This window comes from Hyla sarda, unplaced genomic scaffold, assembly GCF_029499605.1.
Source record: "Hyla sarda isolate aHylSar1 unplaced genomic scaffold, aHylSar1.hap1 scaffold_795, whole genome shotgun sequence".
Taxonomy (NCBI): Eukaryota; Metazoa; Chordata; class Amphibia; order Anura; family Hylidae; genus Hyla; species Hyla sarda.
The window spans coordinates 85,001-106,399 of record NW_026610820.1 but is presented as its reverse complement, the minus strand read 5'-3'; the positions used below and the strand labels follow the sequence as shown (position 1 = coordinate 106,399).

At 52.9% G+C, this 21,399-nt stretch overlaps 1 protein-coding gene across 1 annotated transcript in view; it reads left to right on the top strand.

Moving 5' to 3' along the window:
* Positions 1-21,399, top strand: part of LOC130346562 (drebrin-like protein) — a 62,707-nt gene that overhangs the window by 36,344 nt on the left and 4,964 nt on the right. Inside the window, exons 3-5 of the mRNA XM_056554567.1 lie at positions 1,155-1,267; positions 1,344-1,418; positions 6,025-6,158. Coding sequence (XP_056410542.1) covers positions 1,155-1,267; positions 1,344-1,418; positions 6,025-6,158 — 322 coding nt within the window. The remainder of the gene's footprint in view (positions 1-1,154; positions 1,268-1,343; positions 1,419-6,024; positions 6,159-21,399) is intronic.

The following is a 21,399-nucleotide window of genomic DNA, read 5'->3' as shown; positions in this document are numbered from 1 at the left end:
ATAACTAGAGCCTCAGGACAAGGAGTGTACATAACTAGTACCTCAGGACAAGGAGTGTACATAACTAGTGCCTCAGGACAAGGAGCGTACATAACTCGGGCCTCAGGACAAGGAGCGTACATAACTAGGGCCTCAGCACAAGGAACGTACATAACTAGAGCCTTAGTACAAGGAGCGTACATAACTAGGGCCTCAGGACAAGGAGCGTACATAACTAGAGCCTTAGTACAAGGAGCGTACATAACTAGGGCCTCAGGACAAGGAGCGTACATAACTAGTGCCTCAGGACAAGGAGCGTACATAACTAGTGCCTCAGGACAAGGAGCATACATAACTCGGGCCTCAGGACAAGGAGCGTACATAACTAGGGCCTCAGCACAAGGAGCGTACATAACTAGAGCCTTAGGACAAGGAGCGTACATAACTAGGGCCTCAGGAAAAGGAGCGTACATAACTAGTGCCTCAGGACAAGGAGCGTACATAACTAGTGCCTCAGGACAAGGAGCGTACATAACTAGGGCCTCAGGACAAGGAGCGTACATAACTAGGAGAGATACTATTTTAAGTCTGGGTAAAATCTGCAGTATTTCGGGATTACGTGTTTCCACCCTTGGGACCATGATTCCCATCTTCTGGCTCTCTAGCATTTACAAAACCACAACTCCCATCGTGTCAGAGCCAGAGGTTAGCCTCCTACTGTCAGGGCATGCTGGGAGTTCTGTCACAGCTGCAGAGACCACGGTGACCACTTCCTTAGGAGACGCGGGGCCGATGTGAGTCGTGTGGAGATGGTTGAGCTCGGTGGGATCTCCTCCAGGATCGGCGCTGTATAATGGTTGTTGTGTTATAATGGCCGCCGTATAACGCTCCCTAAGTACACATATGTTTATATTATGAAGAGCTGGAGCGCTAAGTACTTCAGCCGCGTTCTACATCAAGATTGTCGGCCAAATCCCTGTCACTCCCTGAGCCCGAGAGTCCCAGGAAAGTCTCTTCACGTACAGACCAGTCTCAATGCTGACCCCTGCTGGTCATGTTGAGGAGGGCACTGCTGTGTGTGGAGCGCAGTATTAGTATCACATGACTAGGTGGTGTTCTGTCTGTAGAGTCGCCCTTGACATCTTCTTCTGACCTAGTATCGTGTTGCTTTGCAGTCGGCGGACTGGAAGAGCTGCTCAAGAAGTTCAATGAGAACCTGGTCCAGTATGGACTGTGCCAAGTGAGCGATCCGAGTAGCGGGGTGCAGAGGATCATCCTCATATACTGGGTATGTACTCACCCCCTAACACGTCCCCTGTCCTCACCTTCTCATGTCTGACGTTCATGATATCTACACTCGGCAGGTTGGTGAGAATGTGGACGCCTTTCGGAAAGGAGTCGCGGCTGAGCACCTTCCTGCCATCCGCAGATTCTTCAAGGTAAAGATAATTATTTGGAGGGATCTGTTAGGGGGGCTGCAGGGGTGACCCAATATGGCGGTTACTGAGATCTCAGATGTTCTTGCTTAGGTGAGAACATTACACGCCCCCCCAGGATGTGAGAACATTACACTCACCCCCCGGATGTGAGAACATTACACGCCCCCCCCCCAGGATGTGAGAACATTACACTCCCCCCCAGGATGCGAGAACATTACACTTTCCCCCCCCCCCCAATATGTGAGAACATTACACTCCCCCCCCCCCCCCCCCCCCCAGGGTGTGAGAAACATTACACTCCCCCCCCAGGATGTGAGGACATTACACTAACCCCCAGGATGCGAGAACATTACACTTCCCCCCCCCCCCCCAATATGTGAGAACATTACACTCCCCCCCCCCCACCCCAGGATGTGAGAACATTACACGCCCCCCCCAGGATGTGAGAACATTACACTCACCCCCAGGATGTGAGAACATTACACGCCCCCCCAGGATGCGAGAACATTACACGCCCCCCCAGGATGCGAGAACATTACACTCCCCCCAGGATGTGAGAACATTACAACCCCCCCCAGGATGTGAGAAAATTACACTCCCCCCCCAGGATGTGAGAACATTACACTCCCCCCCAGGATGCGAGAACATTACACTCCCCCCCCCCCCCCCCAGGATGCGAGAACATTACACTCCCCCCCCCAGGATGTGAGAAACATTACACTCCCCCCCCAGGATGTGAGGACATTACACTCCCCCCCTCCCAGGATGTGAGGACATTACACTCCCCCCCCCCCCCAGGATGTGAGGACATTACACTCCCCCCCCCAGGATGTGAGGACATTACACTCCCCCCCAGGATGTGAGGACATTACACTCCCCCCCCCCCCCCCAGGATGTGAGAACATTACACTCCCCCCCCCCCCCCCAGGATGTGAGAGCATCACACTCCCCCCCCCCCCCCCCAGGATGTGAGAGCATCACACTCCCCCCCCCCCCCAGGATGTGAGAACATTACAATCCCCCCCCCCCCCCCCAGGGTGTGAGAACATTACACTCCCCCCCCCCCAGGATGTGAGAACATTACACTCCCCCCCAGGATGTGAGAACATTACACTCCCCCCCCCCCCCCAGGATGTGAGAACATTACACCCCCCCCCCCCAGGATGTGAGAACATTACACCCCCCCCCCCAGGATGTGAGAACATTACACTCTCTCCCCCCCCCCCAGGATGTGAGAACATTACACCCCCCCCCCCCCCCCAGGATGTGAGAACATTACACTCTCCCCCCCAGGATGTGAGAACATTACACTCCCCCCCCCCCCCAGCATGTGAGAACATTACACTCCCCCCCCCCCCCCAGGATGTGGGAGCATTACACTCCCCCCCCCCAGGATGTGAGAACATTACAATCCCCCCCCCCCCCAGGGTGTGAGAACATTACACTCCCCCCCCCAGGATGTGAGAACATTACACTCCCCCCCAGGATGTGAGAACATTACACTCCCCCCCCCCCCAGGATGTGAGAACATTACACCCCCCCCCCCCCAGGATGTGAGAACATTACACCCCCCCCCCCAGGGATGTGAGAACATTACACTCTCCCCCCCCCCCCCCAGGATGTGAGAACATTACACCCCCCCCCCCCCCCAGGATGTGAGAACATTACACTCTCCCCCCCCAGGATGTGAGAACATTACACTCCCCCCCCCCCAGCATGTGAGAACATTACACTCCCCCCCCCCCCCCAGGATGTGAGAACATTACACTCCCCCCCCCCCCCCCCCCAGGATGTGAGAACATTACACTCACCCCCAGGATGTGAGAACATTACACGCCCCCCCAGGATGCGAGAACATTACACTCCCCCCAGGATGTGAGAACATTACACTCCCCCCAGGATGCGAGAACATTACACTCCCCCCCAGGATGCGAGAACATTACACCCCCCCCAGGATGTGAGAACATTACACTCCCCCCCCCCCCAGGATGCGAGAACATTACACTCCCCCCCCAGGATGTGAGAAACATTACACTCCCCCCCCCAGGATGTGAGAAACATTACACTCCCCCCCCAGGATGTGAGGACATTACACTCCCCCCCCCCAGGATGTGAGGACATTACACTCCCCCCCCCCCCCCCAGGATGTGAGGACATTACACTCCCCCCCCCAGGATGTGAGGACATTACACTCCCCCCCCCAGGATGTGAGGACATTACACTCCCCCCCCCCCCCCAGGATGTGAGAACATTACACTCCCCCCCCCCCAGGATGTGAGAACATTACACTCCCCCCCCCCCAGGATGTGAGAACATTACACTCGCCCCCCCCCCAGGATGTGAGAACATTACACTCCCCCCCCCCCCCAGGATGTGAGAACATTACACCCCCCCCCCCCCCCCCAGGATGTGAGAACATTACACTCCCCCCCCCCAGGATGTGAGAACATTACACTCGCCCCCCCCCCCAGGATGTGAGAACATTACACTCCCCCCCCCCCCCCAGGATGTGAGAACATTACACTCACCCCCAGGATGTGAGAACATTACACGCCCCCCCAGGATGCGAGAACATTACACTCCCCCCAGGATGTGAGAACATTACACCCCCCCCAGGATGTGAGAACATTACACCCCCCCCCAGGATGTGAGAACATTACACTCCCCCCCAGGATGCGAGAACATTACACTCCCCCCCCCAGGATGCGAGAACATTACACTCCCCCCCCAGGATGTGAGAAACATTACACTCCCCCCCCAGGATGTGAGGACATTACACTCCCCCCCCCCAGGATGTGAGGACATTACACTCCCCCCCCCCAGGATGTGAGGACATTACACTCCCCCCCCCCCCCCCCCAGGATGTGAGAACATTACACTCCCCCCCACCCCCCAGGATGTGAGAGCATCACACTCCCCCCCCCCCCCCAGGATGTGAGAACATTACACTCCCCCCCCCCAGGATGTGAGAGCATCACACTCCCCCCCCCCCCAGGATGTGAGAACATTACACTCCCCCCCCCCCCCAGGATGTGGGAGCATTACACTCCCCCCCCCCCCCCCAGGATGTGAGAACATTACACTCCCCCCCCCAGGATGTGGGAGCATTACACTCCCCCCCCCCCCCCCCAGGATGTGAGAACATTACAATCCCCCCCCCCCCCAGGGTGTGAGAACATTACACCTCCCCCCCCCCCCCCCCCAGGATGTGAGAACATTACACTCCCCCCCCCCCCCAGGATGTGAGAACATTACACTCCCCCCCCCCCAGGATGTGAGAACATTACACTCCCCCCCCCCCCCAGGATGTGAGAACATTACACTCCCCCCCCCCCCCCAGGATGTGAGAACAATTACACTTCCCCCCCCCCAGGATGTGAGAACATTAACACCCCCCCCCCCCCCCCAGGATGTCAGAACATTACACTCCACCCCCCCCAGGATGTGAGAACATTACACTCCCCCCCCCCAGGATGTGAGAACATTACACTCCCCCCCAGGATGTGAGAACATTACACTCCCCCCCCCCCCCAGGATGTGAGAACATTACAATCCCCCCCCCCCCCAGGGTGTGAGAACATTACACTCCCCCCCCCCCCCCAGGATGTGAGAACATTACACTCCCCCCCCCCCCCAGGATGTGAGAACATTACACTCCCCCCCCCCCAGGATGTGAGAACATTACACTCCCCCCCCCCCCCCCAGGATGTGAGAACATTACACTCCCCCCCCCCCCCCCAGGATGTGAGAACATTACACTCCCCCCCCCCCCCAGGATGTGAGAACATTACACTCCCTCCCCCCCCCCCCCCCCAGGATGTCAGAACATTACACTCCACCCCGACCCCAGGATGTGAGAACATTACACTCCCCCCCCCAGGATGTGAGAACATTACACTCCCCCCCCAGGATGTGAGAACATTACACTCCCCCCCCCCCCCAGGATGTGAGAACATTACACTCCCCCCCCCCCCCCCCCCCCCAGGATGTGAGAACATTACACCCCCCCCCCCCCCCCAGGATGTGAGAACATTACACTCCCCCCCAGGATGTGAGAACATTACACCCCCCCCCCCCCCCCCCCGAGGATGTGAGAACATTACACACACCCCCCCCCCCCCCCCCAGGATGTGAGAACATTACACTCCCCCCCCCCCCCCCCCATGATGTGAGAACATTACACTACCCCCCCCCCCCCCCCCCCAGGATGTGAGAACATTACACCTCCCCCCCCCAGGATGTGAGAACATTACACTCCCCCCCCCCCCAGGATGTGAGAACATTAATTACACTCCAGCCCCCCCCCCCCCAGGATGTGAGAACATTACACTACCCCCCAGGATGTGAGAACATTACACTCCCCCCCCCCCCAGGATGTGAGAACATTAATTACACTCCAGCCCCCCCCCCCCCCCCCCCAGGATGTGCAGGATGTGACAACATTACACTCCCCCCCCCAGGATGTGAAGAACATTACACTCCCCCCCCAGGATGTGAGAACATTACACTCCCCCCCCAGGATGTGAGAACATTACACTCCCCCCCAGGATGTGAGAGGTCCCACTCTTATTGATGACCCATCATGTTTCCTGCTTTGATCCTCTAGGAGGCTAATGTGGTGCTGGGTGCCCAGAAGGTTGGAGACATCACCCAGGAGGTGGTGGTACAAGCTCTGAGTAGGGTACCACCGCCCGCCAGAGCCTTCCAGAAACCCCGGATCCCGGCTCCAATGAGGTGGTGGTAAGTATATGACACTACAGAGTATGTGACTACTGTGACCAGGACTGCTGGGTGATATATGGAGTATGTGACTACTGTGACCAGGACCGCTGGGGGATATATGGAGTATGTGACTACTGTGACCAGGACCGCTGGGGATATATGGAGTATGTGACTACTGTGACCAGGACCGCTGGGTGATATATGGAGTATGTGACTACTGTGACCAGGACCGCTGGGTGATATATGGAGTATGTGACTACTGTGACCAGGACCGCTGGGTGATATATGGAGTATGTGACTACTGTGACCAGGACCGCTGGGTGATATATGGAGTATGTGACTACTCTGACCAGGACCGCTGGGGGATATATGGAGTATGTGACTACTGTGACCAGGACTGCTGGGGGATATATGGAGTATGTGACTACTGTGACCAGGACCGCTGGGGGATATATGGAGTATGTGACTACTCTGACCAGGACCGCTGGGTGATATATGGAGTATGTGACTACTGTGACCAGGACCGCTGGGGGATATATGGAGTATGTGACTACTGTGGCCAGGACCGCTGGGGGATATATGGAGTATGTGACCACTGTGACCAGGACCGCTGGGGGATATATGAGTATGTGACCACTGTGGCCAGGACCGCTGGGTGATATATGGAGTATGTGACTACTGTGACCAGGACCGCTGGGTGATATATGGAGTATGTGACTACTCTGACCAGGACCGCTGGGTGATATATGGAGTATGTGACTACTGTGACCAGGACCGCTGGGTGATATATGGAGTATGTGACTACTCTGACCGGGACCGCTGGGTGATATATGGAGTATGTGACTACTGTGACCGGGACCGCTGGGGGATATATGGAGTATGTGACTACTGTGACCAGGACTGCTGGGGGATATATGGAGTATGTGACTACTGTGACCAGGACCGCTGGGGGATATATGGAGTATGTGACTACTGTGACCAGGACCGCTGGGTGATATATGGAGTATGTGACTACTGTGACCAGGACCGCTGGGTGATATATGGAGTATGTGACTACTGTGACCAGGACCGCTGGGTGATATATGGAGTATGTGACTACTCTGACCAGGACCGCTGGGTGATATATGGAGTATGTGACTACTGTGACCAGGACCGCTGGGGGATATATGGAGTATGTGACTACTGTGACCAGGACCGCTGGGGGATATATGGAGTATGTGACTACTGTGACCAGGACCGCTGGGGGATATATGGAGTATGTGACTACTGTGACCAGGACCGCTGGGGGATATATGGAGTATGTGACTACTGTGACCAGGACCGCTGGGTGATATATGGAGTATGTGACTACTGTGACCAGGACCGCTGGGGGATATATGGAGTATGTGACTACTCTGACCAGGACCGCCGGGGGATATATGGAGTATGTGACTACTGTGGCCAGGACCGCTGGGTGATATATGGAGTATGTGACTACTGTGACCAGGACCGCTGGGTGATATATGGAGTATGTGACTACTGTGACCAGGACCGCTGGGTGATATATGGAGTATGTGACTACTGTGACCAGGACCGCTGGGTGATATATGGAGTATGTGACTACTGTGACCAGGACCGCTGGGGGATATATGGAGTATGTGACTACTCTGACCAGGACCGCTGGGTGATATATGGAGTATGTGACTACTCTGACCAGGACCGCTAGGGGATATATGGAGTATGTGACTACTGTGACCAGGACCGCTGGGTGATATATGGAGTATGTGACTACTGTGACCAGGACCGCCGGGTGATATATGGAGTATGTGACTACTCTGACCAGGACCGCTGGGGGATATATGGAGTATGTGACTACTGTGACCGGGACCGCTGGGGGATATATGGAGTATGTGACTACTGTGACCAGGACCGCTGGGGGATATATGGAGTATGTGACTACTGTGACCAGGACCGCTGGGTGATATATGAAGTATGTGACTACTGTGACCGGGACCACTGGGTGATTTATGGAGTATGTGACTACTGTGACCAGGACCGCTGGGTGATATATGGAGTATGTGACTACTGTGACCAGGACCGCTGGTTGATATATGGAGTATGTGACTACTGTGACCAGGACCGCTGGGTGATATATGGAGTATGTGACTACTGTGACCAGGACCGCTGGGGGATATATGGAGTATGTGACTACTGTGACCAGGACCGCTGGGGGATATATGGAGTATGTGACTACTGTGACCAGGACCGCTGGGGGATATATGGAGTATGTGACTACTGTGACCAGGACCACTGGGTGATATATGGAGTATGTGACTACTGTGACCAGGACCGCTGGGTGATATATGGAGTATGTGACTACTGTGACCAGGACCGCTGGGTGATATATGGAGTATGTGACTACTGTGACCAGGACCGCCGGGTGATATATGGAGTATGTGACTACTCTGACCAGGACCGATGGGTGATATATGGAGTATGTGACTACTGTGACCAGGACCGCTGGGGGATATACGGAGTATGTGACTACTGTGACCAGGACCGCTGGGTGATATATGGAGTATGTGACTACTGTGACCAGGACCGCTGGGGGATATATGGAGTATGTGACTACTGTGACCAGGACCGCTGGGTGATATATGGAGTATGTGACTACTGTGACCAGGACCGCTGGGTGATATATGGAGTATGTGACTACTGTGACCGGGACCGCTGGGTGATATATGGAGTATGTGACTACTGTGACCGGGACCGCTGGGTGATATATGGAGTATGTGACTACTCTGACCGGGACCGCTGAGTGATATATGGAGTATGTGACTACTGTGACCAGGACCGCTGGGAGATATATGGAGTATGTGACTACTGTGACCGGGACCGCTGGGGGATATATGGAGTATGTGACTACTCTGACCAGGACCGCTGGGTGATATATGGAGTATGTGACTACTGTGACCAGGACCGCTGGGTGATATATGGAGTATGTGACTACTCTGACCAGGACCTCTGGGTGATATATGGAGTATGTGACTACTGTGACCAGGACCGCTGGGGGATATATGGAGTATGTGACTACTGTGACCAGGACCGCTGGGTGATATATGGAGTATGTGACTACTGTGACCAGGACCGCTGGGTGATATATGGAGTATGTGACTACTGTGACCAGGACCGCTGGGTGATATATGGAGTATGTGACTACTCTGACCAGGACCGCTGGGTGATATATGGAGTATGTGACTACTGTGACCAGGACCGCCGGGTGATATATGGAGTATGTGACTACTGTGACCAGGACCGCTGGGTGATATATGGAGTATGTGACTACTCTGACCAGGACCGCTGGGTGATATATGGAGTATGTGACTACTGTGACCAGGACCGCTGGGGGATATATGGAGTATGTGACTACTGTGACCAGGACCGCTGGGTGATATATGGAGTATGTGACTACTCTGACCGGTACCGCTGAGTGATATATGGAGTATGTGACTACTCTGACCGGGACCGCTGAGTGATATATGGAGTATGTGACTACTCTGACCGGGACCGCTGGGAGATATATGGAGTATGTGACTACTGTGACCGGGACCGCTGGGGGATATATGGAGTATGTGACTACTCTGACCAGGACCGCTGGGTGATATATGGAGTATGTGACTACTGTGACCAGGACCGCTGGGGGATATATGGAGTATGTGACTACTGTGACCAGGACCGCTGGGTGATATATGGAGTATGTGACTACTGTGACCAGGACCGCTGGGGGATATATGGAGTATGTGACTACTGTGACCAGGACCGCTGGGGGATATATGGAGTATGTGACTACTGTGACCAGGACCGCTGGGGGATATATGGAGTATGTGACTACTGTGACCAGGACCGCTGGGTTATATATGGAGTATGTGACTACTGTGACCAGGACCGCCGGGTGATATATGGAGTATGTGACCACTGTGACCAGGACCGCCGGGTGATATACGGAGTATGTGACTACTGTGACCAGGACCGCCGGGGGATATACGGAGTATGTGACTACTGTGACCAGGACCGCTGGGGGATATATGGAGTATGTGACTACTGTGACCAGGACCGCTGGGGGATATATGGAGTATGTGACTACTGTGACCAGGACCGCTGGGGGATATATGGAGTATGTGACTACTGTGATCGGGACCGCTGGGGGATATATGGAGTATGTGACTACTGTGACCAGGACCGCTGGGGATATACGGAGTATGTGACTACTGTGACCAGGACCGCTGGGGGATATATGGAGTATGTGACTACTCTGACCAGGACCGCTGGGTGATATATGGAGTATGTGACTACTGTGACCAGGACCGCTGGGTGATATATGGAGTATGTGACTACTGTGACCAGGACCGCTGGGTGATATATGGAGTATGTGACTACTGTGACCAGGACCGCTGGGGGATATATGGAGTATGTGACGACTGTGACCAGGACCGCTGGGGGATATATGGAGTATGTGACTACTGTGACCAGGACCGCTGGGTGATATATGGAGTATGTGACTACTCTGACCAGGACCGCTGGGGGATATATGGAGTATGTGACCACTGTGACCAGGACCGCTGGGGGATATATGGAGTATGTGACTACTGTGACCAGGACCGCTGGGTGATATATGGAGTATGTGACTACTGTGACCAGGACCGCTGGGTGATATATAGAGTATGTGACTACTGTGACCAGGACCGCTGGGTGATATATGGAGTATGTGACTACTCTGACCGGTACCGCTGAGTGATATATGGAGTATGTGACTACTCTGACCGGGACCGCTGGGTGATATATGGAGTATGTGACTACTGTGACCGGGACCGCTGGGGGATATATGGAGTATGTGACTACTGTGGCCAGGACCGCTGGGTGATATATGGAGTATGTGACTACTCTGACCAGGACCGCTGGGTGATATATGGAGTATGTGACTACTGTGACCAGGACCGCTGGGGGATATATGGAGTATGTGACTACTCTGACCAGGACCACTGGGTGATATATGGAGTATGTGACTACTCTGACCAGGACCGCTGAGGGATATATGGAGTATGTGACTACTCTGACCAGGACCGCTGGGGGATATATGGAGTATGTGACTACTGTGACCAGGACCGCTGGGTGATATATGGAGTATGTGACTACTGTGACCAGGACCGCTGGGGGATATATGGAGTATGTGACTACTGTGACCAGGACCGCTGGGGGATATATGGAGTATGTGACTACTCTGACCAGGACCGCTGGGGGATATATGGAGTATGTGACTACTGTGACCAGGACCGCTGGGGGATATATGGAGTATGTGACTACTGTGACCAGGACCACTGGGTGATATATGGAGTATGTGACTACTGTGACCAGGACCGCTGGGGGATATATGGAGTATGTGACTACTGTGACCAGGACCGCTGGGGGATATATGGAGTATGTGACTACTGTGACCAGGACCGCTGGGTGATATATGGAGTATGTGACTACTGTGACCAGGACCGCTGGGGGATATATGGAGTATGTGACTACTGTGACCAGGACCGCTGGGTGATATATGGAGTATGTGACTACTGTGACCAGGACCGCTGGGTGATATATGGAGTATGTGACTACTGTGACCAGGACCGCTGGGTGATATATGGAGTATGTGACTACTGTGACCAGGACCGCTGGGGGATATATGGAGTATGTGACTACTGTGACCAGGACCGCTGGGTGATATATGGAGTATGTGACTACTGTGACCAGGACCGCTGGGGGATATATGGAGTATGTGACTACTGTGACCAGGACCGCTGGGTGATATATGGAGTATGTGACTACTGTGATCGGGACCGCTGGGGGATATATGGAGTATGTGACTACTCTGACCGGGACTGCTGGGTGATATATGGAGTATGTGACTACTGTGACCAGGACCGCTGGGGGATATATGGAGTATGTGACTACTGTGACCAGGACCGCTGGGGGATATATGGAGTATGTGACTACTGTGACCAGGACCGCTGGGTGATATATGGAGTATGTGACTACTGTGACCAGGACCGCTGGGTGATATATGGAGTATGTGACTACTCTGACCAGGACCGCTGGGTGATATATGGAGTATGTGACTACTGTGACCAGGACCGCTGGGTGATATATGGAGTATGTGACTACTCTGACCAGGACCACTGGGTGATATATGGAGTATGTGACTACTGTGACCAGGACCGCTGGGTGATATATGGAGTATGTGACTACTGTGACCAGGACCGCTGGGGGATATATGGAGTATGTGACTACTGTGACCAGGACCGCTGGGTGATATATGGAGTATGTGACCACTGTGACCAGGACCGCTGGGTGATATATGGAGTATGTGACTACTGTGACCAGGACCGCTGGGTGATATATGGAGTATGTGACTACTGTGACCAGGACCGCTGGGTGATATATGGAGTATGTGACTACTCTGACCAGGACCGCTGGGTGATATATGGAGTATGTGACTAATGTGACCAGGACCGCTGGGGGATATATGGAGTATGTGACTACTGTGACCAGGACCGCTGGGTGATATATGGAGTATGTGACTACTGTGACCAGGACCGCTGGGTGATATATGGAGTATGTGACCACTGTGACCAGGACCGCTGGGTGATATATGGAGTATGTGACTACTGTGACCAGGACCGCTGGGTTATATATGGAGTATGTGACTACTGTGACCAGGACCGCTGGGTGATATATGGAGTATGTGACTACTGTGATCGGGACCGCTGGGGGATATATGGAGTATGTGACTACTGTGACCGGGACCGCTGGGGGATATATGGAGTATGTGACTACTCTGACCGGGACTGCTGGGTGATATATGGAGTATGTGACTACTGTGACCGGGACCGCTGGGGGATATATGGAGTATGTGACTACTGTGACCAGGACCGCTGGGGGATATATGGAGTATGTGACTACTGTGACCAGGACCACTGGGGGATATATGGAGTATGTGACTACTGTGACCAGGACCGCTGGGTGATATATGGAGTATGTGACTACTCTGACCAGGACCGCTGGGTGATATATGGAGTATGTGACTACTGTGACCAGGACCGCTGGGGGATATATGGAGTATGTGACTACTGTGACCAGGACCGCTGGGTGATATATGGAGTATGTGACCACTGTGACCAGGACCGCTGGGTGATATATGGAGTATGTGACTACTGTGACCAGGACCGCTGGGTGATATATGGAGTATGTGACTACTGTGACCAGGACCGCTGGGTGATATATGGAGTATGTGACTACTGTGACCAGGACCGCTGGGGGATATATGGAGTATGTGACTACTGTGACCAGGACCGCTGGGTGATATATGGAGTATGTGACTACTGTGACCAGGACCGCTGGGGGATATATGGAGTATGTGACTACTCTGACCAGGACCGCTGGGTGATATATGGAGTATGTGACTACTCTGACCAGGACCGCTGGGGGATATATGGAGTATGTGACTACTCTGACCAGGACCGCTGGGTGATATATGGAGTATGTGACTACTGTGACCAGGACCGCTGGGGGATATATGGAGTATGTGACTACTCTGACCAGGACTGCTGGGTGATATATGGAGTATGTGACTACTGTGACCAGGACCGCTGGGTGATATATGGAGTATGTGACTACTGTGACCAGGACCGCTGGGTGATATATGGAGTATGTGACTACTCTGACCAGGACCGCTGGGTGATATATGGAGTATGTGACTACTGTGACCAGGACCGCTGGGGGATATATGGAGTATGTGACTACTGTGACCAGGACCGCTGGGTGATATATGGAGTATGTGACTACTGTGACCAGGACCGCTGGGTGATATATGGAGTATGTGACTACTGTGACCAGGACCGCTGGGTGATATATGGAGTATGTGACTACTGTGACCAGGACCGCTGGGTGATATATGGAGTATGTGACTACTGTGACCAGGACCGCTGGGTGATATATGGAGTATGTGACTACTGTGACCAGGACCGCTGGGTGATATATGGAGTATGTGACTACTGTGATCAGGACCGCTGGGGGATATATGGAGTATGTGACTACTCTGACCAGGACCGCTGAGGGATATATGGAGTATGTGACTACTCTGACCAGGACCGCTGGGGGATATATGGAGTATGTGACTACTGTGACCAGGACCGCTGGGGGATATATGGAGTATGTGACTACTCTGACCAGGACCGCTGGGTGATATATGGAGTATGTGACTACTCTGACCAGGACCGCTGGGTGATATATGGAGTATGTGACTACTCTGACCAGGACCGCTGGGGGATATATGGAGTATGTGACTACTGTGACCAGGACCGCTGGGTGATATATGGAGTATGTGACTACTGTGACCAGGACCGCTGGGGGATATATGGAGTATGTGACTACTCTGACCAGGACCGCTGGGTGATATATGGAGTATGTGACTACTCTGACCAGGACCGCTGGGTGATATATGGAGTATGTGACTACTGTGACCAGGACCGCTGGGGGATATATGGAGTATGTGACTACTGTGACCAGGACCGCTGGGTGATATATGGAGTATGTGACTACTGTGACCAGGACCTCTGGGTGATATATGGAGTATGTGACTACTGTGACCAGGACCGCTGGGGGATATATGGAGTATGTGACTACTGTGACCAGGACCGCTGGGGGATATATGGAGTATGTGACTACTGTGACCAGGACCGCTGGGAGATATATGGAGTATGTGACTACTGTGACCGGGACCGCTGGGTGATATATGGAGTATGTGACTACTGTGACCAGGACTGCTGGGGGATATATGGAGTATGTGACTACTGTGACCAGGACCGCTGGGGGATATATGGAGTATGTGACTACTCTGACCAGGACCGCTGGGTGATATATGGAGTATGTGACTACTGTGACCAGGACCGCCGGGTGATATATGGAGTATGTGACTACTGTGACCAGGACCGCTGGGTGATATATGGAGTATGTGACTACTGTGACCAGGACCGCCGGGTGATATATGGAGTATGTGACTACTGTGACCAGGACCGCTGGGTGATATATGGAGTATGTGACTACTGTGACCAGGACCGCCGGGTGATATATGGAGTATGTGACTACTCTGACCAGGACCGCCGGGTGATATATGGAGTATGTGACTACTCTGACCAGGACCGCTGGGTGATATATGGAGTATGTGACTACTGTGACCAGGACCGCCGGGTGATATATGGAGTATGTGACTACTGTGACCAGGACCGCCGGGGGATATATGGAGTATGTGACTACTGTGACCAGGACCGCTGGGAGATATATGGAGTATGTGACTACTCTGACCAGGACCGCTGGGGGATATATGGAGTATGTGACTACTGTGACCAGGACCACTGGGTGATATATGGAGTATGTGACTACTGTGACCAGGACCGCTGGGTGATATATGGAGTATGTGACTACTGTGACCAGGACCACTGGGTGATATATGGAGTATGTGACTACTCTGACCAGGACCGCTGGGTGATATATGGAGTATGTGACTACTGTGACCAGGACCGCTGGGGGATATATGGAGTATGTGACTACTGTGACCAGGACCGCTGGGGGATATATGGAGTATGTGACTACTGTGACCAGGACCGCTGGGTGATATATGGAGTATGTGACTACTGTGACCAGGACCGCTGGGGGATATATGGAGTATGTGACTACTCTGACCAGGACCGCCGGGTGATATATGGAGTATGTGACTACTCTGACCAGGACCGCCGGGTGATATATGGAGTATGTGACTACTCTGACCAGGACCGCTGGGGGATATATGGAGTATGTGACTACTGTGACCAGGACCGCTGGGTGATATATGGAGTATGTGACTACTGTGACCAGGACCGCTGGGTGATATATGGAGTATGTAACTACTGTGACCGGGACCGCTGGGGGATATATGGAGTATGTAACTACTGTGACCAGGACCGCTGGGGGATATATGGAGTATGTGACTACTGTGACCAGGACCGCCGGGTGATATATGGAGTATGTGACTACTGTGACTAGGACCGCTGGGGGATATATGGAGTATGTGACTACTGTGACCAGGACCGCTGGGTGATATATGGAGTATGTGTCTACTGTGACCAGGACCGCTGGGTGATATATGGAGTATGTGACCACTGTGACCAGGACCGCTGGGGGATATATGGAGTATGTGACTACTGTGACCAGGACCGCTGGGTGATATATGGAGTATGTGACTACTGTGACCAGGACCACTGGGTGATATATGGAGTATGTGACTACTGTGACCAGGACCGCTGGGTGATATATGGAGTATGTGACTACTGTGACCAGGACCGCTGGGTGATATATGGAGTATGTGACTACTGTGACCAGGACCGCTGGGGGATATATGGAGTATGTGACTACTGTGACCAGGACCGCTGGGGGATATATGGAGTATGTGACTACTCTGACCAGGACCGCTGGGTGATATATGGAGTATGTGACTACTGTGACCAGGACCGCTGGGGGATATATGGAGTATGTGACTACTCTGACCAGGACCGCTGGGTGATATATGGAGTATGTGACTACTCTGACCGGGACCGCTGGGTGATATATGGAGTATGTGACTACTGTGACCAGCACCGCTGGGTGATATATGGAGTATGTGACTACTGTGACCAGGACCGCTGGGGGATATATGGAGTATGTGACTACTGTGACCAGGACCGCTGGGGGATATATGGAGTATGTGACTACTGTGACCAGGACCGCTGGGGGATATATGGAGTATGTGACTACTGTGACCAGGACCGCTGGGTGATATATGGAGTATGTGACTACTGTGACCAGGACCGCTGGGTGATATATGGAGTATGTGACTACTGTGACCAGGACCGCTGGGGGATATATGGAGTATGTGACTACTGTGACCAGGACCGCTGGGTGATATATGGAGTATGTGACTACTGTGACCAGGACCGCTGGGTGATATATGGAGTATGTGACTACTCTGACCAGGACCTCTGGGTGATATATGGAGTATGTGACTACTCTGACCAGGACCGCTGGGTGATATATGGAGTATGTGACTACTCTGACCAGGACCGCTGGGTGATATATGGAGTATGTGACTACTGTGACCAGGACCGCTGGGGGATATATGGAGTATGTGACTACTGTGACCAGGACCGCTGAGGGATATATGGAGTATGTGACTACTGTGACCAGGACCGCTGGGTGATATATGGAGTATGTGACTACTCTGACCAGGACCGCTGGGGGATATATGGAATATGTGACTACTCTGACCAGGACCGCTGGGTGATATATGGAGTATGTGACTACTCTGACCAGGACCACTGGGTGATATATGGAGTATGTGACTACTGTGACCAGGACCGCTGGGGGATATATGGAGTATGTGACTACTGTGACCAGGACCGCTGGGTGATATATGGAGTATGTGACTACTGTGACCAGGACCGCTGGGTGATATATGGAGTATGTGACTACTCTGACCAGGACCGCTGGGTGATATATGGAGTATGTGACTACTGTGACCAGGACCGCTGGGTGATATATGGAGTATGTGACTACTGTGACCAGGACCGCTGGGTTATATATGGAGTATGTGACTACTGTGACCAGGACCGCTGGGTGATATATGGAGTATGTGACTACTGTGATCAGGACCGCTGGGGGATATATGGAGTATGTGACTACTCTGACCGGGACTGCTGGGTGATATATGGAGTATGTGACTACTGTGACCAGGACCGCTGGGGGATATATGGAGTATGTGACTACTGTGACCAGGACCGCTGGGTGATATATGGAGTATGTGACTACTGTGACCAGGACCGCTGGGTGATATATGGAGTATGTGACTACTCTGACCAGGACCGCTGGGTGATATATGGAGTATGTGACTACTGTGACCAGGACCGCTGGGGGATATATGGAGTATGTGACTACTGTGACCAGGACCGCTGGGTGATATATGGAGTATGTGACCACTGTGACCAGGACCGCTGGGTGATATATGGAGTATGTGACTACTGTGACCAGGACCGCTGGGGGATATATGGAGTATGTGACTACTGTGACCAGGACCGCTGGGGGATATATGGAGTATGTGACTACTCTGACCAGGACCGCTGGGTGATATATGGAGTATGTGACTACTGTGACCAGGACCGCTGGGTGATATATGGAGTATGTGACTACTGTGACCAGGACCGCTGGGTGATATATGGAGTATGTGACTACTCTGACCAGGACCGCTGGGGGATATATGGAGTATGTAACTACTGTGACCGGGACCGCTGGGGGATATATGGAGTATGTAACTACTGTGACCAGGACCGCTGGGTGATATATGGAGTATGTGACTACTGTGACCAGGACCGCTGGGTGATATATGGAGTATGTGACTACTGTGACCAGGACCGCTGGGTGATATATAGAGTATGTGACTACTGTGACCAGGACCGCTGGGGGATATATGGAGTATGTGACTACTGTGACCAGGACCGCTGGGGGATATATGGAGTATGTGACTACTGTGACCAGGACCACTGGGGGATATATGGAGTATGTGACTACTGTGACCAGGACCGCTGGGGGATATATGGAGTATGTGACTACTGTGACCAGGACCGCTGGGGGATATATGGAGTATGTGACTACTCTGACCAGGACCGCTGGGGGATATATGGAGTATGTGACTACTGTGACCAGGACCGCTGGGTGATATATGGAGTATGTGACTACTGTGACCAGGACCGCTGGGGGATATATGGAGTATGTGACTACTGTGACCAGGACCGCTGGGGGATATATGGAGTATGTGACTACTGTGACCAGGACCGCTGGGTGATATATGGAGTATGTGACTACTCTGACCAGGACCGCTGGGGGATATATGGAGTATGTGACTACTCTGACCAGGACCTCTGGGTGATATATGGAGTATGTGACTACTCTGACCAGGACCACTGGGTGATATATGGAGTATGTGACTACTGTGACCGGGACCGCTGGGGGATATATGGAGTATGTGACTACTGTGACCAGGACCGCTGGGTGATATATGGAGTATGTGACTACTCTGACCAGGACCGCTGGGTGATATATGGAGTATGTGACTACTCTGACCAGGACCGCTGGGTGATATATGGAGTATGTGACTACTGTGACCAGGACCGCTGGGTGATATATGGAGTATGTGACTACTGTGACCAGGACCGCTGAGTGATATATGGAGTATGTGACTACTGTGACCAGGACCGCTGGGGGATATATGGAGTATGTGACTACTGTGACCAGGACCGCTGGGGGATATATGGAGTATGTGACTACTGTGACCAGGACCGCTGGGGGATATATGGAGTATGTGACTACTGTGACCAGGACCGCTGGGTGATATATGGAGTATGTGACTACTGTGACCAGGACCGCTGGGTGATATATGGAGTATGTGACTACTGTGACCAAGACCGCTGGGGGATATATGGAGTATGTGACTACTGTAACCAGGACCGCTGGGTGATATATGGAGTATGTGACTACTGTGATCAGGACCGCCGGGTGATATATGGAGTATGTGACTACTGTGGCCAGGACCGCTGGGTGATATATGGAGTATGTGACTACTCTGACCAGGACCGCTGGGTGATATATGGAGTATGTGACTACTGTGACCAGGACCGCTGGGTGATATATGGAGTATGTGACTACTCTGACCAGGACCGCTGGGGGATATATGGAATATGTGACTACTCTGACCAGGACCGCTGGGTGATATATGGAGTATGTGACTACTGTGACCAGGACCGCTGGGGGATATATGGAGTATGTGACTACTCTGACCAGGACCGCTGGGGGATATATGGAGTATGTGACTACTCTGACCAGGACCGCTGGGGGATATATGGAGTATGTGACTACTGTGACCAGGACCGCTGGGTGATATATGGAGTATGTGACTACTGTGACCAGGACCGCTGGGTGATATATGGAGTATGTGACTACTGTGACCAGGACCGCTGGGTTATATATGGAGTATGTGACTACTGTGACCAGGACCGCTGGGTTATATATGGAGTATGTGACCACTGTGACCAGGACCGCTGGGTGATATATGGAGTATGTGACTACTGTGACCAGGACCGCTGGGTTATATATGGAGTATGTGACTACTGTGACCAGGACCGCTGGGGGATATATGGAGTATGTGACTACTGTGACCGGGACCGCTGGGTGATATATGGAGTATGTGACTACTCTGACCGGGACTGCTGGGTGATATATGGAGTATGTGACCACTGTGGCCAGGACCGCTGGGTGATATATGGAGTATGTGACTACTCTGACCGGGACCGCTGGGGGATATATGGAGTATGTGACTACTGTGACCAGGACCGCTGGGTGATATATGGAGTATGTGACTACTGTGACCAGGACCGCTGGGTGATATATGGAGTATGTGACTACTGTGACCAGGACCGCTGGGTGATATATGGAGTATGTGACTACTGTGACCGGGACTGCTGGGTGATATATGGAGTATGTGACTACTGTGACCAGGACCGCTGGGTGATATATGGAGTATGTGACTACTGTGACCAGGACCGCTGGGGGATATATGGAGTATGTGACTACTGTGACCAGGACCGCTGGGTGATATATGGAGTATGTGACTACTGTGACCAGGACCGCTGGGGGATATATGGAGTATGTGACTACTGTGACCAGGACCGCTGGGGGATATATGGAGTATGTGACTACTGTGACCAGGACCGCTGGGTGATATATGGAGTATGTGACCACTGTGACCAGGACCGCTGGGTGATATATGGAGTATGTGACTACTGTGACCAGGACCGCTGGGTGATATATGGAGTATGTGACTACTGTGACCAGGACCGCTGGGTGATATATGGAGTATGTGACTACTGTGACCAGGACCGCTGGGTGATATATGGAGTATGTGACTACTGTGACCAGGACCGCTGGGGGATATATGGAGTATGTGACTACTGTGACCAGGACCGCTGGGTGATATATGGAGTATGTGACTACTCTGACCAGGACCGCTGGGGGATATATGGAGTATGTGACTACTGTGACCAGGACCGCTGGGTGATATATGGAGTATGTGACTACTCTGACCAGGACCGCTGGGTGATATATGGAGTATGTGACTACTGTGACC